This window comes from Oryx dammah, unplaced genomic scaffold (assembly GCF_014754425.2).
Source record: "Oryx dammah isolate SB20612 unplaced genomic scaffold, SCBI_Odam_1.1 HiC_scaffold_13, whole genome shotgun sequence".
NCBI lineage: Eukaryota > Metazoa > Chordata > Mammalia > Artiodactyla > Bovidae > Oryx > Oryx dammah.
Window position 1 is genome coordinate 59,551,021 of NW_024070197.1, and position 26,519 is coordinate 59,577,539.

General features: G+C 45.1%; 1 protein-coding gene across 1 annotated transcript in view; it reads right to left on the reverse strand.

Moving 5' to 3' along the window:
* The window catches only part of VAT1L (vesicle amine transport 1 like), a 206,753-nt gene that overhangs the window by 148,151 nt on the left and 32,083 nt on the right, over positions 1–26,519 (reverse strand). The window contains exon 3 of the mRNA XM_040253483.1: positions 22,804–23,019. Coding sequence (XP_040109417.1) covers positions 22,804–23,019 — 216 coding nt within the window. The remainder of the gene's footprint in view (positions 1–22,803; positions 23,020–26,519) is intronic.

The window sequence follows — 26,519 nt, forward strand, 5'->3', positions numbered from 1 at the left end:
ACATCTTGAGATCAAATTGCCAACATCCAATGGATCATCGAAAAAGCAAGAGAGTTCCAGAAAAACATCTACTTCTGCTTTACTGACTATGCCAAAGCCTTTGACTGTGTGGATCACAACAAACTGTGGAAAATTCTTAAAGAGATGGCCACCAGACCACCTGATCTGCCTCCTGAGAAATCTGTAAGCAGGTCAAGAAGCAACAGTTAGAACTGGACATGGAACAACAGACTGGTTCCAAATCAGGAAAGAACAATGTCAAGGCTGTATATTGTCACCCTGCTTATTTAACTTACATGCATAGTACATTATGTGAAATGCCAGGCTGGATGAAACACAAGCTGGAATCAAGATTGCCAGGAGAAATATCAGTAACCTCAGATATGCAGATGACACCACCCTTATGGCGGAAAGTGAAGAACTAAAGGGCGTCTTGATGAAGGTGAAGGAGGAGAATGAAAAAGTTGGCTTAAAACTCAACATTCAGAAAACTAAGATCATGGCATCTGGTCCCATCACTTCATGGCAAATAGATGGAAACAGTGACAGACTTTATTTTCTTGGGCTCCAAAATCACTGCAGATGATGACTGCAGCCATGAAATTAAAAGACACTTGCTCCTTGGAAGAAAAGCTATGATCAACCTAGACAGCATATTAAAAAGCAGAGACATTACTTTGCCAACAAAGGTCCGCCTAGTCAAGGCTATGGTTTTTCCAGTAGTTAAGTATGGATGTGAGAGTTGGACTATAAAGAAAGCTGAGTGCTGAAGAATTGATGCTTTTGAACTGTGGTGTTGAAGAAGACTCTTAAGAGTCCCTAGGACTGCAAGGAGATCCAACCAGTCCATCCTAAAGGAGATCAGTCCTGGGTGTTCATTGGAAGGATTGATGCTGAAGCTGAAACTCCAATACTTTGGCCACCTGATGTGAAGAGCTGACTCATTGGAAAAGACCCTGATGCTGGGAAAGATTGAAGGCGGAAGGAGAAGGGGATGACAGAGGATGAGATGGTTGGACGGCATCACCGACTTGATGGACATGAGTCTAGGTAAACTCCGGGAGCTGGTGATGGACAGGGAAGCCTGGTGTGCTGCAGTTCATAGGGTCACAAAGAGTCAGACACGACTGAGTGACTGAACTGAACTGACACATCCTAGTAAGGGAATACCTTGTTTCTTTCATGGTATCCTTTTCACTGTTGCATAAATTTTGTTTATTGTTCTATTCAGTGAAAATGCATGTGCTGTGGACATAAATCAATGTTGTGCACAGAAATCAAGCTGGTTTGTACACGTTCCCTCCACAGGCTGCACTGGGTTCTAGGAATCCTTAGTGGGAGGTTCTGACCTTTGGGATACCCCTGGCCACACTCACCAGCCATCTGGAAATGGAGAAGCCCTGTGAGTCCTCCGAACCCTAACCTCTCATGCATGCATGGTAACTGCCCTGCTTAAGGTGAGTGTGAGGAAGGAAGCATGTGACCCCACGGAGGGCTGGGCATCTGGCCTAGCACCAGGTAGCATGATGGTTAAGGATTTCAAAACATGTTTCCCCAGCAAGATCTATGCCCAGGACACGATGCAGCACTTGGGGGCTGCAGGTTGACCTGTGAGAAGCCCGGGGGACCAACGGAGCAGGGACAGAGTGGTTTCTGTGTCCCTCCCTCCTCCCCACACCTACTGCTTTTGGCCACCAAATATTTATAGGCTGCACTCAATGAACGCGCTTACAAAGGTACACAGCTCTCACAGGTCCAGAGTTTCCTAAGTGCTTCCTCATTCTCTGAAAGCTCTGGGTAAGATTGAAGCTAGTATTTCCCCAAGCATAGCACAAACTGATGACATTAGTAAATTCTCCAGGTAGGTGAGAGGACGCGATGGCATGTTTGGCAGGATCTATGGTGATCTCTACTAAGCTCTTTAAAAAACATATTATTTGAAAGCTGTACATGTTTGTGTTCCTCATAAAGAATGAAATTGGGAAAATACAGAAAACAATAAAAATGCCAACCATCATGCCAGTCTCAGAGATAAATATGCTACATAAATTGACTCCTTTTGTTCCAGGAGTTGTCTGACATGTATAGATTAGTAGCTGGTTGTCTACAGAATTGAAATCACACTGAATATACCACTGTGTACCCTGATTATTTTTTTCTAAGCTTACATCATGAGCACATTCGTGGGTCATGAAACATTCTTTAACATCATTATGTTGAATGGTTGGGGAATATTCTATTGTGTGATACACTATAATTCCTTGTAACCAATCCATATCTTAGAGGAAATTATAATGCTGTATTTCAGTGACCATCTTGGAATGTAGATCTTTGATGGTAAGTTTCAGATGGCAGGGTATGTATCTGTTTTGCCTGCCACTGCGTGCTTTGTGTTCAGCCCAATGTTGGATAGACTGTAGACAGTCAGTGTTTGAATACAGACTTGCCACTCGTTTGACTAACTCCTTGATTATTTCCTTATTAGACATTGCCAGTAGATAGGGTTCCATCCTATAGTTGATATGGCAACCCTACCAGTATAAATTATGAGGTCCACCAGCTTAGTATAGTTCTAAAGAGGAGATGTGGGAGGCAAAGCAGGAATTCCAAACTCGGGAGTCCACAGACTGATAAAGCAGAGAGAGTCGATGGACTGATAAAGTAGAGAAAGCCGACGGCCGTCTCTGCTTTGAATAATAACATTTGGGGACTAGGAAATCCAACGTGGTTCCTGACTTAATAGCTGACAAGCTAGTTTATGTAATGAAACAGTGTCTACGTGTGGTTCACATTTTGACAACATAGTCATTTGTTAATTCCACATACTTAATAAACATATCCTTCTCTGTGTAATTAGGAATCTCATTATCATTGCACAGATGCTGTCTGCCTGGAACAGGTGAAGTTCATCAATTTAATTAGATCAAACAATTAAAAATAGCCAAGCACCCACTCACTCCAACTGGACTCTGCACTGCATGCTAGAAGCAGAGAGTTGCCTAAGACTCACTACGAACCTCAAAATCTAGATGAGAAGACTGGAGAACAATTGCAGTACCTGATATGTGGAGGTAGGTGATGGGCGGATGGATGGATAAATGGATGGATGAGGTCTGATGAAGGCATTATCCGTAACACAATTGTGAAACATTCTTTAACATCATTATTTTGAATGGTTGGGAATATTCAAACTGTTGAGGCTGTAGAAATGGAAACGCAGGGAAGCCTTCCATGGGGAAATGATTTTTAAATGATGAACAGGAATTTGTCAGAGAAATAAGGGGAGCTGGGAAAGGCTGTCGGGAGTGAAAATGCATGGTTGCAAGGGGAAGATGAGCAGACGAGCATGGCTGGAGATGAAGTTGGTGGCAGATGATGGAGAGGTGCTTGAGTTCATCTTTGGCTAATCATGACTTGTTCAAAGGTTTTGGATTTCCCCGTAAGTGAAGTCGCTCAGTCGTGTCCGACTCTTTGCCACCCCATGGACTGCAGCACTCCAGCCTTGCTGTCTATCACCAACTCCCGGAGCTTGCTCACACTCATGTCCATCGAGTCAGTGATGCCATCCAACCATCTAATCGTCTGTCTTCCCCTTCTTCTCCTGCCTTCAATCTTTCCCAGCATCAGGGTCTTTTCCAATAAGTCAGTTCTTCGCATCAAGTGGCCAAAGTATTGGTTTCTGCTTCAGCATCAGTCCTTCCAATGAATATTCAGGACTGATCTCCTTTAAGATAGACTGGTTTATCTCCTTGCAGTCCAAGAGACTCAAGAGTCTTCTTCAACACCATAGTTCAAAAGCATCAAATCTTTGGTGCTCAGCTTTCTTTATAGTCCAACTCTCACATCCATACATGACTACTGGAAAAACCATAGCCTTGACTAGGCGGACCTTTGTTGGCAAAGTAATGTCTCTGATTTTTAATATGCTGCCTAGGTTGATCATAGCTTTTCTTCCAAGGAGCAAGCATCTTTTAACTTCATGGCTGCAGTCACGATCTGCAGTGATTTTGGAGCCCAAGAAAATAAAGTGTCACTGTTTCCATTGTTTCCCCATCTATTTACCACGAAGTGATGGGACCAGATGCCATGATCTTAGTTTTCTGAATGTTGAGTTTTAAGCCAACTTTTCCACTCTCCTCTTTCACTTTCATCAAGGGGCTCTTTAGTTCTTCACTTTCCGCCATAAGGGTGGTGTCATCTGCATATGTGAGGTTATTGATATTTCTCCCAACTATCATGATCAGACAAGAATAATCTTTTTCCAGCGACTTAATACCATCAGTAATTCCTGCCTTGGGTGTTCACTGTTTCCTAAAGCCTGCAATGGACTTCTTTCTTGCTTTTCATGTAATTGCAACCTGTCTCTGCTTAAACGTCACCCATTTCTTTGATGATTCAGGTCATCTTTGATGATTCAATCTGCAGGGCGTCTTCCTCCGTGATTACTCTATAACAGCGTCTTGATCCTCTCCAGGGTATATCATGTAGTATGCATGCATGTATACATATATGCATATGTATATGCACATGTGTGCTTGTGTATATATAGCGTATGTCCATGTGTGCATATATTTGTTTCATCTTTGGCTGTGTGCCTATCTCCATTATTTGCCGTTGCATTCTAGATACCCAACACGTTGCCTGGCACATAGCAAGTGCTCAGTGAAGTCTGCTGGGTAAAGGAATCGGGTCAACAACCTGCCTCCTGTACTTTCTGGAAGAGGAAGTCTTCTCCATTGTCCTGGGGCTGGGGGGATGGGGAAGAGCCCTGAGCGGTGGCGGGTTTTGGGGGGCTGGGGTGGGGGGCGGTAGGTGGGTGGGAAGACTAGCCTCTGCTTGGCCCTGGGAAGGGAAGTCCAGGTCTTGGCACTGCACGGAGCCACTTTCTCATCGTGGGGATGGGCTCTAGAGAACAGGGCTCCTTTCAGTTGCATCTCTTGGGGCTTAAAATATTTGCCCTCCTTAATGCATTCCTGCCTAGATGCATCCCTTAATCGCCTCAAATCCAGGATTTCAGCCTCACTGATGTAATTAGCTCCTTGGAAGGTTTAGGAGTTTTTGTGTGAGAGCTTGGGGGCCCCTGGGAAGGAAGGATTGCCAGATCAAATCTGAATTTTGCTAAATCTGGCAACCCTACTGGGATTGACCTTCCACTGGGGCCCCGGAGAGTTAGGGGGGAAAGAGGCCGTCCCTCCAAGCTGGCTTGGTGCGTACGCTCGACCCCCACAGACATCACTCCTGCCCCGCACTGCCCACCTGGCTTCTCAGAGGCCAGTGTGACCCCATACACCGTCAAAAGAGACAGCTTGTAGCAAGGCCCCTTCAGTGTGCCAAAAATAGGCAGGTAGGCAGAAATCCTGAGCAGATGGGTAGACCTTACCTGCTGTCTCCTTCCTCATTTCCGGACCTGCCTTAGGGGTTTAAACACAGGCTTTGAGAAAGACCCTTCTGAGTGTGAATCTTGTTTCCGTCTTTGCCAACCATGTGGCTTTGGCTAAGGAACTTCACTTTCACAAGCCTCAGTATCCTGAACCGCAAAACGGGTTGATGATAACAGTAAACACCACATAGGGTGGTTGTCAGCACGCATAAAATAATGAGTGCAAGGTATTTGGCAGCATGTGTTTTAAACAATTAAGCAACACATACATTCCTGTGTTAAATTTATGTGTGAAAATGAACTTGCTCAGTTGTGTCTGACTCTTTGCTTGCGAGGCTCCTCTATCCATGGGATTTTCCAGGCAAGAATACCAGAGTGGGTTGCCATTATAATTCACAAAATTTGAAAAATTGAAATTTTATAATTAAATTTAAAAACTGCTACTAGGGATTATCTTGGATCTCATTTATTCATCAGTTTGTCTATTCAAAGAGTTATGAATAAAACTCAAATAGTGGTGCTGAGAGTATGGAGTGGGGGAGGGTCTTGTGAAGCCAGCATGGCAGGCAGTTCAGGGCCCCTGTGATGGAGCCTGCCTTCCTCACTCATCACTGCCCACTCACTACTTGCAGCTCCACGCTTTCCCTGACCTTCTCTGCCATGTTTCCTGGCAGCCTGGAAAACTCACCTTGATCTGTAAGAGTTCTGCTGACATAGCATCCCTCCCGCATAGAGAATTAACCCTTCTTTTTCCCAGGTGCTTCCATTAGTGCAGACTCCACATTCTAGTTCATGTGTGCAGTTGCTTATCCGTCTCCTCCTGAGAGCTGGGAGTTCTCACAAGGCAGGAACTGCCCCATGCATCTTTGTCTCTGCAGAGGCCTCTCCCGGACCAAGCACAGGCCGGGCACCTGTATATATCACTCTATTTCAATGGACCCCAGGTTTATTCAGCCCCAGGAAAGAGTTCTCTTTCCTTGGAATAGTGTGTCTAGCCTGATTTTGAAAGCCTTTGATAGCATCCCCTGATGGACAGTCTTGGGTATCACTTTTTATTGCTGTTGTTTTTATTTAGTTGCTAAGTTGTGTCCGACTCTTTGTGACCACATTGACTGCAGCATTCTCCACTATCTCCTGGAGTTTGCTCAAGTTCACGTCCACTGAGTTGGTGATGCCATCCAACTATCGCATTCTCTGTCATCCCCTTCTCCTCTCGCTCTCAATCTTTCCCAGCATCAGAGTCTTTTCCACTGAGTCGGCTCTTCGCATCAGGTGGCCAAAGTATTGGAGCTTCAGCTTCAGCATCAGTCCTTCCAATGGATATTCAGGACTGATTTCCTTTAGGATGGACTGGTTTGACCTCCTTGCAGTCCAAGAGACTCAAGGTACCACTCCTGCTTTCCACAAAAGCCAAGCCCAGACCTGACCTTGCATTAGCTGGACTCTTACTTTGATACCACATCCCAGCCCCAGGCTGAGCCCAGCACTGTCACCTCCCAAGGAAGAAGCCTCCAGGCTCCTCCCATCACCAAGGTCCCCTGCCTCTATCCTCTTGTCAGAACAATAAAGCCCCAGCTCGGAAAGGCAGGGTGTTCAGGAGACAGGCTGACAGCCCAATGGAACTTTCTGTCAGCTTGCTGACATGCCTGGCATCCCCACACCCCTGACTCAGCCTGACCAAGGCTCGACATTTATAACAGAGCACAGGGGGCCCTTAGGTGGCCCTCCACTGCCCCCAGGACCACCACTGTTGGTGGGGGTGATGGTCCATGGTCAGCAAGGAGGGAATAAAAGAGCCACCACCCACTGATGTCAGAGCTGCACGAGAGCAATTAGAGATGCTTGGGGAAACGTGTCATCATCATGCAAGAGGGCTTTGAGTTGATGGTTAACTTTAAAAAAAATTATGTTTAATTGAAGGATAATTGCTTTACAGTATTGTGTTGATTTCTGCCATACATCAACGTGAATCCATGTAGCTCACTCCCGGTTTGAAGTGAAGTTATCATAACCCCGATTTAGCCTGAGAATAACAAGGCAGGAAAAAAAATGGACAAAAACAAGCACACTTATGTAATTTGAATATGTGTCTCCTTAAATCCATGCTGGACAGTCTACCATCATTTCCAACAGTACAATTAAAAATAGCTGAGTGGGCATCATGTGCGTGTTGACTACTTGTATAAATACTGAATGAGTTTTCTCATTTTATAAATGGGAAAAATGAGACTTGTAAAAGAGATGATACATAATCAGCAAGTAGCAGGGCACACATCACATAAGCAGCCAGTAGCAGGGCTGGGGTTTGAACCCACATCCAGGTGCCAAGGCCAGAGCCCTAACCTCATGAGTAGACATGTTCTTTCCTTAGTGGCTGGGTATTTGGTTGGAACCTCTATTTGGTCTGCACGTCTTATGCCAGCTCACGAAAATGAATGCCTGCTCCAGGCAGGGGAACAGGACATGAATCCCAGACAGATGTTATAGATACAAAGATAGCAATGAAGCCGAGGAGGATGAAAAGCATCCTTAGCACCCAAATATTCCTTGTGGGCTCTTTTTCTTGCCATTTCGCACTAAAGTGCGTCCCTTGCTCTCAGCCCACAGACTCCCTCCCCTATCAAGAAGTCAGTCCTTCCACCAGGCAGGCATGCAGCCCAGCAACATGGGATTGAAAAAAGCCCGAAAGTGGAAGAGCTCACAGCCTTGAGATTTTGAAAATAACCATTCATTCCAGTGTGACACAGATGGGTACCATTTCATGAGGACTTCCCTCCTGCACACACAACAAGCTGGGTCCTACATCTGCTTTTATGAGCAAACATGGGAATGTTACAGGATAATTATGCCGTTACGTCTTCTCTCTGACGTAGGGCATGACTTGGATAGAATCACAGTCACCATTTACCGTACTCTCACTTGATATTGGCATTGTATTAAGGATTCCATTCTCTTGTTAACTGTGTAACAATCTGAGGAAGGTTGTGCTATGATGTGAATTTTACACATGGGAAAATTGAGACTTAGATTCAGTACCTTGGTTAAGATCATCCAGTAAATTGTCGAAGTTGGCATGCAAATACAGGCTGGTTGAGTTTAAACCTCTGTGCCCTGCTGCTGCTGCTGCTGCTGCTAAGTTGCTTCAGTCGTGTCCGACTCTGTGCGACCCCTTAGACGGCAGCCCACCAGGCTCCCCCATCCCTGGGATTCTCCAGGCACCTAAACTAGCATACACTAATACAGAAATGAATACTAATTCGTTCTTTAATGCCTGACATTTCGTGTGCATTACACACTACAAATGACAGTGATATCTAATTCCTAGTGAATTCTTCCGAGTGTCAGGCTCTATTAGAAGTTCTCTGTATCACTGATTCTCAAACTTGACCTGGCATTGGAGTCCCTGGGTGGGCTTGTTAAAACGCAGGTTGCTGGCTTCCATGCCAGAGTTTCAGACTCCATAGTTGGTCTGGGTTGAGACCCCAGGACTTGCATTTCTAACAGCTTCTGGGTAATGCCAGTGGTCCAGGAACCGTGCTGTGGAAAACCACAGCTCTATATGAATTTACTCACTGACTACTCACATCTCCACTTTCATCCTCATTGTGAAGATGAAGAAACCAAGGTCCTGAGGGTTAAGTAGCTTGCCCAAATAAAGAGAAATATGCCTTTAGCCTGAGCTTCTCTTCTTTAAGCCGAGCCCAGAATAGCTTTATTTCTCTCTTCTTGATACTGAAAGCAAACCCCAACCATAAGAGCTGAAAGCCCAGGGCCCAGTTTACCCAGCTCGGGGCCATATTGCAAAGTTATTCTGATGTTTTGTCTGGTGTATATCCTGGGTTTAGTAATATCAAGTGGAGCCCAAATGGTTTAGGAGAAAGAAAGTGTGCACCAGCCCCACTGTGTACACACTTATTCAGCCCGCCAGCACTTATGAGCTTCTTCTGGGCACTCAGCAGTGCTCTAGACAACAGGAAGGATTCTCACAAAGGAGAGAAGATAAGCTTCCAGAACTAAGCACAGGGAGGAGAAGCAAGGTCTAAAGGGTGATCATCGCTGGGAATTCAACCAAGGACCCAGGCAGGCAAGCAGGGGTATGATGCTATGATGTCAATAACTCATAATGGTCATCACAATAACTGTCGAGAGCCAGGTTCTCTGAAAAAGGACTCTGAGTGCAGACCTGCGTGCAGAGTGCTTACTGGGAACTACTCTTGGGGACAGCATCTGCAAAGCAGTGAGGGAAGCGGAACTGGGCAGAGAGAGAAGCTGAGCTGTGGCGCACCTGCACAAGACCAGGTGAAAGGTGAAGTCGCTCAGTCGTGCCCGAATCTTTGCGACCCGTGGACTGTAGCCTACCAGGCTCCTCCGTCCATGGGATTCTCCAGGCAAGAATACTGGAGTGGGTTGCCATTTCCTTCTCCAGGGGATCTTCCCAACCCAGGGATCGAACCCAGGTCTCCCACATTGGAGGCAGATGCTTTAACCTCTGAGCCAAGATGATCATGCCAGTCCCATAACTGTTTCAAAGATGGTTGAGTCCTTCAGAGCTGTCTCCAGTCCTTCAGAGCTGTCTCCATGGACGCAAGGGGGCCGGGTTTCTGTAGCGCTGCATCCAACAGTGATTAGACAGGGGCTGCCCCAGCAAGGGGCAGAAACCTTGAGCAAGGCAGCTCCCTCCCCTTGACAGCTATTACTGGGGAGGGGACACAGCTGTGAGTCATTAGCAGCCACAGCTTCTGGCAGCTCGTGAAAATGTGTACCTCAGTTCTGAAGGGTGTTCGAGATGGCACAGCACAGCAGCCCCTACGGTTTCACTAGGGAACGTTTGAGTACTTACTAGCTTTGGGCACTGTTTACATGTTTTACATCTATTAATTTATTCAAGCCTCCCAACACTATGAGATAAGTATAATAACTCTACTATACACAAGGAAACTAGCAAACAGCTAAGTGGTAAGTCATAGAAATCAGGATTCAAACCCAGGAAGTCTGTTCCAAAGACTGAACGTTTAACAATGGTTAATTGTTTCTCTGACTCTTATGAATTTAAAGAAGGGAATCGTGGTGGGGGTGGATGAACAGGGAGGGGAGTTGGGGCTGGTGAGAGTGATAGGTAAGGAGGTTTTCATCTAGGAGGTGAAGGTTGGCCACATCACAAGAGAGCATGGCATCTCCAGTGAAGGTGGACAGAGCCTTAGAAACCACTGGGTCTATCTCAGTTTACAGGAGAAACATCTGGTCTACCTTATTTTACAGAAGCAGCATTGCATTACCTCATTTTACAGGAAAACCTAAGGCACAAGATGGGAAAGGCTTACCTAGGGCTACATTCACCATGATGCTGTCAGACTACAGGATAGAATCCTGGATGCCTGACTCTCTGGCATTCAGGTATCCAGAGCTCTAATTGCTCTAAAGAGAAGCTGAAGGACACTCTGGCCATCCTTCCGTCACCCAGCTTCCACCCTGACCCACTCAAATCTATTCATCCTTCAGCAATACAGAATCTTACAAAACTGTCAACCACAGGCTAAATTTCTGCTCAAAACCCTCCCATGACCCCGCATGGCTTTTAGGATGAGGATAAAACAGTCATCATGTTGCCATGTGGTCATCCACCTGCCAATCACTCACTGTCCCTTCCTTCTCTCTTCTTCTCCTCTCTTGCCATGCTCTGCTCAGTTTCTGGAACATATGCAGATTTCACATTGTTGATTATTCTTGTAACCTCCTAACCTCCTCCCCTCACTGTTTACACCTCCCCAGCTCCTTGTCATCCTTGAATAGCAGTCCCAAGCTTGGTTCCTAAGTACAGTCACCTCTGATCCCCTAGACCAGGTGCTTAGACCTCGTATTCTATAGTCACAGCGCCATTTACTCCCCGCTTAGTGCCTATCACCACTGCCATTGATGATTGATGTGTCCCTGGTAAAGATGTATTATATCCATGAGACTGCAGGCTTCAGGATGGGGGCATCGGGTTTATGTTGCTCACTCTATAACACCCAGAGACTGACACAGTCACCTATCCTCAGGGCTTGTACTAGATAGACGAAGAAAGAAAGAGAGAGGGAGGGAGGGAGGAAAAGAGAAAGAGAGAGAAGGGAAGAAAGATGGAAGGAAGGACAGAAAGAAGGGAGAACGGAAGGGGAGAGAGAAAAAGACAAAGGAAAGAAGAAAAAAGGAAGGAACGAGAAAAAGATAAAGCAAGCAAGGAAGGAGAGAAAGAAACAGAGAGGGAAGAAGAGATACAGAAAAAGAAAAAGCAAGAGATAGAGATGCAGAGAAAGACAGATGCAGAGAGAGACAGCCAGGCAAAGAGAGATGAGAGAGACAGGGGCTGGCAGTGGGGAGGGCAGGGAATTACGAGCAAGTGTGGGGTGGGGAGCGGGAAGCATGGGGGGCGGGGGGTGAGAGGCACTTGGGCTTGTGTGAGCAAAGGTGAGGCTGAGAGTTATTCTCTCTACCCAGTCAAACGGTTGAGGAGCCCAAGAGCGGTTTGAACAGGGGCTGCGTGGGGGATTCTCTGGAGTTTCTCATGGAGTTAGCTGCAGGATGGACACCGTCAGAGGGACCAGCGGCCAGCCGGGGATGGGTAGGGGGCGGAGACCACGGCGGACAGCCTGGTGGCTGCCCAGGAGAACAGGCGAGGCCGCTTCTTGCTGTACATTGCACACTTTACCAGCTGAAAAGTTTTTTTTTTTTTTCCATCTTAATATGGGCAATAATATTCTGAAAAGCAAGTGTGGCCTTTCAAGTGTGTTTCTGGGGAAGTGGATGGGTCCCTGGGGTTATATAAACTCAGCAAGACTAGTCTGTGTGTTTGGAGTTCTCAGCGCGTGTCCAAGGGCTGGAACTACAGAGGTATATTTTTCTTCAAGACTAATTATGTCTTACGTGTTTGAGGAAAGTGATGCTTGAAAAGGGGCTCGTGTGACAGCCCCGCTAATTCATGAGATCACTGTGCAGACACCTGTCTGGGAGGATGAACAAAGGATGCTGAGATAGGCTTTACCTGCCCCTTGCTCCAGGTTCCAACAACCAGCTACCCGCTGACTGTCTGATGTGTTGCTCTCTTGCTTCTGGCTGTTAAGTGCCACAGTGGCACTGAGTAATATTTTCTAACCAGAGAGTGATAATAATAACATGATGATCATAGTAATAATAGCAGCTGACACTGGAGTTTCCTGTATGATGGTTAGCTTGCAAAGCCCACTGCATAAACCTCTTTTAAAATGCTGTACAAAAACTGAGATCGATATTATATCCATTTTTACAGATGAAGAAATAAGACCCAAGGGAGTTAAAGCACTTATTCAAGGTCTCTCACATGGAAAACAGAGAAGCTAGGATGAAAACCAGCTCAGACTTTGGAATCTGAGCACTTGAAGATCTGTACTGTCTCTATTCATGAGATCTAAGGTTAGAGAAACCCAAGTAAGACGGTAGGTGTTGCAAGAGGGAATCAGAGTGCAGACACACTGAAACCATAATCACAGAAAACTAGTCAATCTGATCACACAGACCACAGCCCTGTCTAATTCAATGAAACTAAGCCATGCCGTGTTGGGCCACCCAAGACGGGTGGGCCATGGTGGAGAGATCAAACAGAATGTGGTCCACTGGAAAAGGGAATGGCGAACCACTTCAGTATTCTTGCCTTGAGAACCCCATGAACAGTATGAAAAGGCAAAATGATAGGATACTGAAAGAGGAACTTGCCAGGTCTGTAGGTGCCCAATATGCTACTGGAGATCAGAGAAGAAATAAATCCAGAAAGAATGAAGGGGTGGAGCCAAAGCAAAAACAATACCCAGCTGTGGATGTGACTGGTGATAGAAGCAAGGTCCGATGCTGTAAAGAGCAATATTGCATAGGAACCTGGAATGTTAGGTCCATGAATCAAGGCAAATTGGAAGTGGTCAAACAGGAGATGGCAAGAGTGAACGTCGACATTCTAGGAATCAGCGAACTAAAATGGACTGGAATGGGTGAATTTAACTCAGATGACCATTATATCTACTACTGTGGGCAGAAATCCCTTAGAAGAAATGGAGTAGCCATCATGGTCAACAAAAGAGTCCGAAATGCAGTACTTGGATGCAATCTCAAAAACGACAGAATGATCTCTGTTTATTTCCAATGCAAACCATTCAATATCACAGTGATCCAAGCCTATGCCCCAACCAGTAATGCTGAAGAAGCTGAAGTTGAACGGTTCTATGAAGACCTACAAGACCTTTTAGATCTAACACCCAAAAAAGATTTCATTTTCATTATAGGAGACTGGAATGCAAAAGTAGGAAGTCAAGAAACACCTGGAGTAAGAGGCAAATTTGGCCTTGGAATACGGAATGAAGCAGGGCAAAGGCTAATAGAGTTTTGCCAAGAGAACGCACTGGTCATAGCAAACACCCTCTTCCAACAACACAAGAGAAGACTCTACACATGGACATCACCAGATGGTCAACACCGAAATCAGATTGATTATATTCTTTGCAGCCAAAGATGGAGAAGCTCTATACAGTCAACAAAAACAAGACCAGGAGCTGACTATGGCTCAGATCATAACTCCTTATTGCCAAATTCAGACTTAAATTGAAGAAGGTAGGGAAAACCATTAGACCATTCAGGTATGATGTAAATCAAATCCCTTATGATTATACAGTGGAAGTGAGAAATAGATTTAAGGGACTAGATCTGATAGATAGAGTGCCTGATGAACTATGGATGGAGGTTCGTGACACTGTGCAGGAGACAGGGATCAAGACCATCCCCATGGAAAAGAAATGCAAAAAAGCAAAATGGCTGTCTGGGGAAGCCTTACAAATAGCTGTGAAAAGAAGGTAAGTGAAAAGCAAAGGAGAAAAGGAAAGATATAAGCATCTGAATGCAGAGTTCCAAAGAATAGCAAGGAGAGATAAGAAAGCCTTTCTCAGCAATCAATGCAAAGAAATAGAGGAAAACAACAGAATGGGAAAGACTAGGGATTTTTTCAAGAAAATTAGGGATACCAAGGAAACATTTCATGCAAAGATGGGCTTGATAAAGGACAGAAATGGTATGGACCTAACAGAAGCAGAAGATATTAAGAAGAGGTGGCAAGAATACAGAAGAACTGTACAAAAAAGATCTTCATGACCCAGATAATCACAATGGTGTCATCACTCACCTAGAGCCAGACATCCTGGAATGTGAAGTCAAGTGGGCCTTAGAAAGCATCACTACAAACAAAGCTAGTGGAGTTGATGGAATTCCAGTTGAGCTCTTTCAAATCCTGAAAGATGATGCTATGAAAGTGCTGCACTCAATATGCCAGCAAATTTGGAAAACTCAGCAGTGGTCACAGGACTAGAAAAGGTCAGTTTTCATTCCAATTCCAAAGAAAGGCAATGCCAAAGAACGCTCAAACTACCGCACAATTGCACTCATCTCACATGCTAGTAAAGTAATGCTCAAAATTCTCCAAGCCAGGCTTCAACAATACATGAACCGTGAACTTCCAGATGTCCAAGCTAGCTTTAGAAAAGGCAGAGGAACTAGAGATCAAATTGCCAACATCCGCTGGATCATCGAAAAAGCAAGAGAGTTCCAGAAAGCCATCTATTTCTGCTTTATTGACTATGCCAAAGCCTTTGACTGTGTGGATCACAAGAAACTGTGGAAAATTCTGAAAAAGATGGGAATACCAGACCACCTGACCTGCCTCTTGAGAAACCTATATGCAGGTCAGGAAGCAACAGTTAGAACTGGACATGGAACAACAGACTGGTTCCAAATAAGAAAAGGAGTCCGTCAAGGCTGTATATTGTCACCCTGCTTATGTAACTTCTATGCAGAATACATCATGAGAAACTCTGGGCTGGAAGAAGCACAAGCTGGAATCAAGATTGCTGGGAGAAATATCAATAACCTCAGATATGCAGATGACACCACCCTTATGGCAGAAGGTGAAGAGGAACTAAAAAGCTTCTTGACGAAAGTGAAAGAGGAGAGTGAAAAAGTTGGCTTAAAGCTCAACATTCAGAAAACTAAGATGATGGCATCTGGTCTCATCACTTCATGGCAAATAGATGGAGAAACAGTGGAAACAGTGTCAGACTTTATTTTTTGGGGCTCCAAAATCACTGCAGATGGTGAATGCAGCCATGAAATTAAAAGATACTTACTCCTTGGAAGGAAAGTTATGACCAACGTAGATAGCATATTCAAAAGCAGAGACATTACGTTGCCAACAAAGGTCCATCTAGTCAAGGCTATGGTTTTTCCAGTGGTCATGTATGGATGTGAGAGTTGGACTCTGAAGAAAGCTGAGCGCCAATGAATTGATGCTTTTGAATTGTGGTGTTGGAGAAGACTCTTGAGAGTCCCTAGGACTGCAAGGAGATCCAACCAGTCCATTCTAAAGGAGATCAGTCCTGGGTATTCATTGGAAGGACTGATGCTAAAGCTGAAACTCCAGTACTTTGGCCACCTCATGTGAAGAGTTGACTCATTGGAAAAGACTCTGATGCTGGGAGGGATTGGGGGCAGGAGGAGAAGGAGACAAAAGAGGATGAGATGGTTGGATGGCATCACCGACTCGATGGACATGAGTTTGAGTGAACTCCAGGAGTTAGTGATGGACAGGGAGGCCCTGTGTGCTGCAATTCAAGGGGTCGCAAAGAGTCAAACATGAATGAGAGACTGAACTGAACTGAACGGAACTGAACTGTCTCTATAACTAATGTAAATGCTCCCTTTCCCCCTTCATTCTTTCTGCCCCTTTCTTCTTTCATTCCCTCTACAAATACTCAGCAAGTAACCCCAGTGTACTGGGCACTGGGCTGTGTGCTCAGGATATAGTGTTGAGGAGTTCGCACTATCCCTGCCTTCAGGGACACAGCAGGCTAGAGCTTATTTCCAGCTGGGAAATTAACAAGAGGTGAAGCTCCAGCACTAAATCCGCCTGCCTCTTGAAAGGCTGGTTGTATCAACAGATGGTTGCCTTCTCCTCCTGAAGATAGCTCAACTCTCCTGAGTAACCCGCCAGGCTGTCCTCGGCTCCTGGGGATGGGGGGGAAGCGTACCAACAAAACCCACAGAGAGGAATCCATTCCACTTCATTCTAAGCAGAAGCTGGGTTTCTCTGCACATGGCCTCCCAGTACTTAAAAAAACACGAGCTCTATATTCAAAGACCCAAGTACACATGCAGGCCCATCCTCTCATGGCTGGGTGACCTGAAAGAGGTAACTGAACCTTTCTGTGTCTCAGTATAACAGGGATGAAACAGTATCTACCTCACAGCAACTGTATGGAAATTACTGAACTCTGTTTCAGCTCTTATTCCCTCATGATCTGATATATATGTTCAACGAATATTGAGTGAATGAAGTGTCTGTCTCAGAGGCCAAATTTAACCTTTATAATGTTTATAATAAAGATAGTTTCTTTGGCTCACTCATGACTTACTGTAAAGGAGTTAAAAGCAACTAAAAATAAAGATCAAGTGATGCTTATCCAGACATAGACCCAGCTTGGAAGAAATGTTTTTAGATATCTTTTTCTTAACCTAAGGTGTATTGCTGACTTGTGAAAGTCAGGCAGTGGCAGCCAGCATCGGAGGTTTTCAGAAGCAGGGAGGTGGGGCCTGGTGCCACGACACGTCTGAGGGCCTGTTTCTCGGGGTCAGCGGTTATAGAAAGAGGGTCTTACGCATCCCTGGGGGTCCCCAGGCCACAGCCCTTCCTGCTGATGGCTGAGATACAGTTAATCCTTATCTCTCCTATTATTCATGGATATGACATGGATAGTCAAGGATATGACAGAGGCACTTTATCCTCTTAAAATTTTCAGAGATTCCATTTCCAAGTATTGCAGGCCCCTGGGGACTCGGAGGTCTTGCTATGGTGTAGACCCTCTTATCCAGGGGATAGGGTAGGGGGCAGACAGAAGACAGGGGTGGTGCAGAGAGTTCTGAGGCCGCCTCTGTGGGGCAATCTCAAGGGCGATGGATGGGGGAGTTCCTGGCCCCAGAATTCCAAGTTCAAATTTGATCTTTCCATCTAAAGAACAGTTGTGGGCTTGGAAACAACTCTGAAACTCTGGATCTGGGAAATTACAATAGTTCATTTTTACTGGGTGTTTACTGGGTGTTTATCATGTGCAAGTATACTGCTTCAAGTTCAGAGGTACCGCCTGAGGCTGGCCATAATGTCACCCTGCTTTACAAATGAGAAAGTCGACTCTCCGAGGGGTTGGAAGATGGAGCTGGGACTAAGCCCAGGGAAGCCGGCTCTAGAACGCATGGTCTGAAGTCTTCGCTGCTATGTACTCTCCCTCGGGGATGGTTGTTACGAGGGCTACATGAATTCTGTTTACAATGACCCTTGTACACAGCTGGTGTGGGACACAGCTGGGTGTCTTCGTCTCCTTCCGGCTCTGAGATCTCACGCACACGCCCTCTAGTTGGGTGCTGAAGAGTACAGACTGGGCATAGCTGGACCGTGGGATGATGGAGTGGGGTATGGGTGAAACGGCCACAGGGCCTTGAAGAGGGGGCCTCAGTCAACTAATAATGCACACCAGATGCAGAGAGGAAACTCGGAACAATATTCAGAATGTGGGATGGCACGAGCTAGATTGCCAAAGATAGCTTACTAGGCTGAAATTTACAAGATCCCTAGGAGTGATTTTTTTTTTTCCTGAGACTAAATCAAGGATGGGACTCTCCTTCGCTCAGCAAATATGTTTTCTAGGCCATAAAAAATGGCTTGCAACAGCATTTTGGTTCACAGTGTTTACTGCATTTACGATGTAGCAGTAATAAATCAGTGGTAAAGAATACAACTGCCAATGCAGGAAACACAGGTTTGATCCCTGCATTAGGAAGATCCCCTGGAGAAGGAGATGGCGACCCACTCCAGTATTCTTGCCTGGGAAATCCCGTGGACAGAGAAGCCTGGAGGGCTACAGTCCATGGGGTCACAAAGAGTCGGACACGACTGGGCGACTAACAGAGATTTGGTTGGGGCTTCCCGGGTGGCAGTTGCAGTAAAGAATCCAACGCAGGAGATGCAAGAGACAGTGGTTCAGTCCCTGAGTCGGGAAGATCCCCTGGAGTAGGAAGTGGGCAACCCAGTGTCTGAAAAATTCCATGGACAGAGGAGCCTGGCAGGCTAGAGTCCAAGGGGCTGCAAAGAGTTGGACACGACTGAGTGACTGAGTGCACACAGAGATTTGATTAGGTGTGCCATCTTCTCAGACCACCTGACTCTGCCACTGTCAGAGGAAATCAACAGCATCTTCAGAGATCGGACAGAGCAGGGGAGACTCCTGGGCAGTTTCGATGAGGAAGTGACTGGCTCTGGATTGAGTTATTTCCCTAAACGATATTGAAGTTTCTTTCCAAATCACATTTAGGTTGGCATTTCTCACTTCCTGTCTGCAAATTCTGCTTCACAGCCTCTGATAAAGTCAGATGGAAGAAGTCTTGGTACCATGGGGGCCGCACTCTTTATATGAAGAAAGTTTAGGCAACTTTATCCTAATTAGGTTGAATCTGCTTTGTCATCTGATCATCATCAAGTTAGAAACCATATGCCCAGGCCACAGCCTTCTTGGCTCTTAGAAATGTCTATAGCTGGCACTAAAGGAGAAGATGAACAAATACGTGTTGAATGAATGAATAAATGAAGGAATGAATGATTGAGTTGTTGAGTGGAAAGAGAGCATGTTTGAATCAGCCAGAGGAGGGTGTGAGTCCTAGTTTTGTGACTTATTACTGGCTTTGCACCATGAAAAGGGAAGCAACCCAGAGAAAGTGGCTCTATGAATTCATTTCCTATTGTTGCTACAAAAAATTACCATCTAGTTCCGTGGCTAAAAACAAATAAAACCAATTTATTCTGCCAGTTTTATATTGTAATAGGATATATAACAATGCAGTCTGTATTACATTATATACAGAGGTTTTATATTGCAGTTCTGGAGATCAGAAATCCAACATGGGTTGCCTGAGGCTAAAATCAAGGTTTTAGCAGGGTTGTGTTCCTTCTGGAAGCTCCAGGGGAGTCCCTTTCTCTGTCTCTTTCAGCATCAAGGGGCTCCCCACATCCCTTGGTGTATGGTCTCTTCCCCCATCCTTGAGGCCAGCGGTGTAACATCTCTGAATCTCCTTCTGACTCTTTTTATCAGACCCACCTGGATAATCCAGAAGGGACTCTCCATCTCAAGGTCCTTTCCTTAATCCCATCTGCACAATCCCTTTTGCTGCATAAGGGATTAGGATGTGGATGTCTGGGGTGGGGTGGGGGGAGTCAGGGATGGAGAGAGAATCACTCTGCCTACCACAGCTGTGCTGTGCACCAAGTCGCTTCAGTCACGTCCGACTCTTTGCAACCCTATGGACCATAGCCCACCAGGCTCCTCTGTCCATGGGGTTCTCCAGGGAAGAATAGTGGAGTGGGCTGCCATTTCCTCTTCTAGGGGATCTTCCCAACCCAGGGGTTGGACCCATGTCTCGTGTCTCCTGCTGCCCACAGCAGCTGGGCCAAATTTATCCAATGGTGATGGGTAACACCCTGTTCCTCTCCAGAGCATCACAGATCATGCATGAAAAGTACACCCCAGGGAGCTCTCCCCATCCTGAGAGCACTGGCTGGCTGTCTTCTTGGGAGGAATCTAGGTCTGCCCCGGGGGCGCCCCGCTGGTCTTTCCACCGTGGGGTGGTGACATGGTCTAGGCTCCCTTTAGAACCTGTTGGTTTTTATAAGACTGTGTCAAGCCCACCCCGTCTCGCTTGAGTGTTCACATACGTGGATATGCACTTGGCAAAAAGACTTTCCTCTCATGGTAACCTTGAACTCCATGCTGCACACGTATTGGTGCATGCTAAGCCATTTCAGTTGTGTCTGACTCTTTGCGACCCTATGGACCATAGCCCACCAAGCTCCTCTGTCCATAGGATTCTCCAGGCAAGAACACTGGAGTAAGTTGCCATGCCCTCCTCCAGGGCATCTTCCCAACCTAGGGATCGAACCCGTGTCTCTTGTCTCCTGCATGGACAGGCAGGTTCTTTATCACTAGTGCCTCCTGGGAAGTCCCCCATGCCACATACCACCCATCAAATCTTGATTGGGAAAAATGCTATTTAGAGACCCAAGCACCTGAGAGCTGGGCAGTCCAACCCCACCCTTCAAGTGTCCTTGGGTTTAGCCAGATCACATCCTTTTGGCCCCAGGCTATTCACTTTCACTAAACTTTGCTTTACTTAGTGCTATTAGACTACATAACAAGCACATCATAAGAAACAGCATCAGAGAAGAAGTTACATTTATCGTAACTGTTTTGTGAGTCGATGTTCATTACATGTCAGCATACATTTCTTACAAGAAACGACAGATAATTTTCCCTGGTCTTAAAATCAGCACTGGGATTTCCCTGGTGGCTCGGTGGCTAAGACTCTGGGCTTTCACTGCAGGGGCATGGGTTTGATACCTGGTGGAGGAAGTGAGATGCCACAACCTGCAGGGCCTGGCCAAAAACAAAGTAATTAACAACACCCCAGTACTGGTTATGGTTTCCCTAGTGACTGGTTTATTTCCATCCAATGAACACTAGTGCAGACGGCTGATCATTTTTCTCCCTTTGCACAACCTACTATTAGGAAGCCAAGAACCTTCAGCAAAGCTATAAGACGTGAAAGCCTGCATTATATGCACCATTAGTTACCTACCCTCGTTGTCCCTTTTCCCCAGTTCCTTCCTGTTTCACATTTAGTTCTTACTGTCCTTTAGTCTAGTTCAGAGTTTAGTCCTTTCGTGTCTGTGAGCTCAGAATAAGGCATGATAAGAACTTCTGTTATATCCAAAGACATTTTTTTCTCTTTTGTGAGACCCAGGTCCCTGATAAATTTCTCTTGGTTCCAAGAAGAACAAAGTCAAATGAAAAACAAAAAATCAAAACATATAGCCAAACAACATCAATGCCGATGTTTCAACACAGACTCTCAGCAGAACTGAATCCAGCTCCACTGTAAAGCCTGGTACTGAGGTTGATAAAAGGAAAACAGGTCTCCCACACTTCACATGCTGAGCACACCGAGCTCATAAATGCCAGCGTTCTAAATGGCTTGCTTGCTGTTAATAGATTCACTGGCACTGAGATCCATTTCTTTTCTGGGGGATATTTAACTTTTATTGTATCTTTACTCATGGTCAAAAGACATTGGCAGATTTGCTAAAGTGATTGAAGATACTCTTCTTAAAGGCATTCCTGAAGTTTTGCCTTCATATCTTTGTATGTGAGCTTGTCTTCTTGGAAAGGAAAACCAGAAATGAGTTTTACAGTATATAAGGTTTTGGTAGTTGTAGAAAGCTAAGATTTAAAAAAAAAAAAAAAAACACCTTAGTAGAGCCACCAATGAAAAAATCTTTAAGATATACACAACCTAAGAGTTCATCTCTGAGTTCATAAAATGACAGAATCCTCAACACCAAGAACCTTTCACACCCTACTGGATAGTGTATCCAGACCTTCTCTTTTTAATCTCTATCGCCATAGAGCCCAAGACGTAGTATGTATTATTCAATGCACAGTCGCTGGAATCAATGAGTGACATCTCTCGCTCTCTGTCGATGGAATTTCCCAGTCAAGACATGACTTAGTGACTCAGCACAAGTACCTCTCATTCTCAAAGGTGAGAGTTCTCCTCCAACCCCAAGACACCCAGGGGAACACAGTGCTTGCCACGGGGCAGGCAGGCAGTACATATGATGTGACTGGTACTGAGATCCAGCCAAACCATGAAAGAAATCACTGCCATGCCTGAGCTCCAGGGCAGCAATTTTAATTTCCTTTATTTCCTCCCTTGTCAAAACACACTTTACAGATGGCATTCCTACAAGCAACCACTCTCATGGGTAGACTTAGGTTAAAGTGTCATTCCCACTGCGCTAGTACAACCTCCATCTACCTCCCTGCCACTCAAGAAAATATTTCAGAACACAAATGAACAAGGACACCATTAATCTGGGAAGTATCAAGAATTTGTGGCAACTTATTGAAAAGAGTAAACCATCCGCCGTTTTGGTATTTCAGATAATGTTAGTTGTACATGACCTACGGAGCATCTCACAGTGATTGACATGAGAGTTCACTGGGATGCCAAGACTGAGAGTGAGTGCTTCTCTACAGAATCCACCACTGAGACACACCATCTAGGAGATCTTTCCAAACTCCAGAGAAACCATCTCTGAGGCTCACATTAACCCCAGCACATTCGTCTATATGAACTCTGCCATGCATTGGAGATTCAGGAGAACCACAGTGATCATCTTTATGAATGGACACAGCTCACAAAGAAGCATCATCAACCGCGTGTCACGCCACTCTCTCCACCCTGACCTCGGGGAGGAGGACGCACAGCAGCCCACTCACCACGCCGCCGCCAGCCGAGTGTATGAGCACAGACATCCCTTCTCGGAGGTTGGCGACTTCGAAGAGCATCATGTAGGCGGTGACGAAGTTCATGGGGAAGGCAGCGGCCTCAGAGAAGCTCATGTCCTCAGGGATCTTGTAGACAAATTCCACAGGTGTGCACACCACCTCTGCCCAGGCATTGTAATTAACAAATGCCATGACACGGTCCCCAATCTGGTGAGAGGGAAGCACGGGGTTAGTGGTTTCTTAGTTTCTTTTGAGAGAGTTCTCAAATATACTTGACGATCTAGCGAAAACTATATAGTCCTTCCCAGCGGGAAAAAAAAGAAACCTCAAACCCTAAAGTATGCACACCTTCCCCTCACCTGCCTTTTGAGGCATTTGTGGATGCTCTGAACCAATCTCTGCAAGCTTCCCAGAGGTCACGGAAGCCAGGGTCTCTACCCCTCTTCCGGAGTATAAATACACGGCATGCACCACATCGCCGTGCCTTGGAATGTGAGTGTCAGAAGGTCACATTACCGATCCGACCTCTCATCTAATCTCCCTGTTTCAGGATGTGGAGGGTCAAAGGAGCAGGGCTTGGAGTCAGTCTCCTCTCTTTGGTTCTCTCCCAGCCCATATTGATTCCCTACCAGGCCAGTTTACTGCAGTATTTGCATCAAAGGTTAGCACCGGATTACCGATGGCATTAGATGTGAAACATGGTGCGTCAGAAAAGTCATGTAAATCTGAGTGCAGGGAATTGAATAAAAGCAACCAGGCTCAGAGAGAAATAGGAGAATGCCAGCGGGTGTGAGGAGTGACCACCAACCTTTATTGCACACATATTTTACAGCAGACGTTATCCTAAGGCTGTCACATGTTTTACCTCCTGATCAGATGAGGCAGGGCTGAAGACTGTGTTGTTTTTTTTTTTTTTTTAATCAGTGGTTTACATAGCCAGACACCAGGCAGAAAAGAAAAGAGTGGTCTTCCCTTTAAAGTGGTTATAATCGTGTGCTAAGTTCCCCCCACCCACAACCGCCATAACATATCATTATTCAAGGGAAATACACAGTAAACCATCACAAACAGCTTATAAGAGTTGCCAAGTGCTAGTTCAATGGAACCATTCTGCTATCTGATGTTAGGCTTGCACTGTGACTCTTCAATGCAATATTCAAATTGTTACAGACATAGTGATTTCTCAGTAAACTAACGGCTTTCATATATCTGTGTTTTAGTTTACTTTTTTTTTTTAAGTAATTGATTCTACTGTTTTCTTCTAGTTTAGCCTTTCTCTTTTACCTCTGTTCAACAAACAACAACAAAAGCCTCCCGTGAGACTGTTTTTTTTTTTTAATAGCTCCATATTACAGATGAACAATGAGAAGTTTTTGCAGACACTTAAACTGAAGCAAAGAGAAGGACATCACTGATCTGATCCAAAAGTCATGCAGCCAGAGAGCAGCTGGACCTGGATGTGAACATAGTGAGGCTGACTCCAGATAAAATAGTTAATTCATTACACCTACGTGCTACAAAGAAGACACAGAGTTATATAAGGGTGTGCAATGGGAAACCTACCAAGTCTGGAAATATTAGTCTAAGGTCTTTAAGTTTCAGTTTCCTTGGCTCTTACATGGGTTTAATATTAGGAACGGGTCCTTATGAGATTAAATAATATAATAGGCAAGCAACCTAGGTGGCATGGTGCATGTAAACTGAGCAAAGAACAATCAATGATCTCCCATGGAATTCACAGTTTAACGATCAAAAGCTAAATATCGACCCACTGAGTTTCATGAAGCAGAGGAAGAACTGTCTAATGAGGAAACTGATGGGTGGGAGAGGCTGTCTCATGGGCAGTGAGTGCCAATCCTTGGAAGCATTGAGAATCAAAGGATGATATCAGGAACATGATGGCTTGGACCAGAGGATCACGCAGCTCTAATACTGGCATCCTCCTTTTTCAGAGTCATGCGAACCTAAAGCTCTATCATAACACCACAGCGTAGCTGATGACAGTGCAAACAGAGTGTGGGAAAAGAGTATCTCAACCACCTTGACAGTGATGGTATACCACCCCAGACCACCCTGACAGTAATGGTCGTGCCATCCCAGCAGGGTTGACTGCTCCAGGCCTCTCATTTCATTATCAAAATGTCAAAAAGGGGGTCAGCCATCAGATAAACCCTAATCTCAGAGTCCAGAGGTGGGAAACTTTTTAAAAAATATCTAATTCACCTCATTATTTGATTCTGTTAGGGAAAAGAAATTAGTTTTTGGCAACAAAGCCCAAATGATTCCTTTTCTGCAGTGCTCCCGGCAATAATTTTTCAAGGCTTCCTTGTAATCGATCAAGCCAAGAGAGCTAGCTATTCCGTGTGTTGCTGTGTGTGCTGGAATTCTATCTCCAACATGATTGAAAATCTTAAGTCAGACTTATAGAGGGCATATTAGTATTGGTTTTTCTCCCCAATCACGCCCTGATTGGAAACCCGTAGGTGGCTTCTTTTATTTGTTTGTGCAGCTGAAAGTACTGGAGGAGGGGTCGAGGAGATATGATGCATCAATCTGACAATAAGCAAGCCAGGGCTAACTAGCAAAAGAAAGATCATAAGTAAGGGAAAATGTATATAATCAAGCACAGTGATTCCTCCCCATAAACCAAGGTCAACCCATCCCTAAAATGGTGGGTTGTTTATCCAGCGCTCAGGACTGATAGAGCAAATGGTATGATCTTTTCCTTTGGGACCACGTGGAGGAATGAAGAACAGATTGTATTTCTTATACGCAGCATTTTCAGGGAGAGATGGTGCTGCCTCTGGTTATATTGCCTACCTGGGGACAGAAAATGTAAAGTCATAGAGAAGAAAAGAAAAAGCACAATTACTTCTCTCTGAACATTTTTCTGCCGTGTTATCTGGAAACCACTGACAAAAAGACAGATGAGCTAGTTGAAGTGTCCAGACATTCATCATAATGAATTTGGAGCATATTGATATTTTCAAAGTATACCGAGGCTCCGAGGCACTGAGACCAAGCAGCAGGCTCAAAATCGATTCCAAGGGGATTTTGGCATTGCCTTTTACAGGATTTTTCTTCCTGTATTAACCATCCAATGCCGCATTTGCAGGTGGGGAGGACGGGTAAAGATTGTGGGACTGTAGGAAGAGTCAAAATTCTCTAGTGGTTTGAATTCAGGTTCACCTTCTACTTGCTCTCATTCTGACCTCATGGAAAACTACCAAACCCTTCTGAACTTCATCTCTGAAGGAATAATAATCTTTACCTTGCAGGGGGCTGAAAAATAGTAACTTGCCCATGTTTCCAGGTATGGTGGCTTCTCAGGTGTGAGGTCTCTTCGTCTCTTCATGGGGAAGCACTAAAGTTGAGTGAGAGCTCTTATGCCTGATTTCCAATGGTATTTCTTGCTCTCAACTACCACAGTTTTGTGTACTTGATTTCCCCATAGGTTTTCAGTTTTTATAGACCAGATCCTATTTGATTTGCATGGTAAAAAGTATCTTTTCAGTGATTAAAAATTTTGATATTGGGAGTTATGTACATGTACAAAAACAGAATTATATAATAACCCTTTGTAGACTTGTCTTACTCCCCAAGCCACCAACCCATAGCCAATTCTGTCTCATTGTCAGATACCTCTACCCTTTGTCTTTAAATTTTTCATCCAAAAATCCCCTTTCTCAATGTCTGAAATAATGACT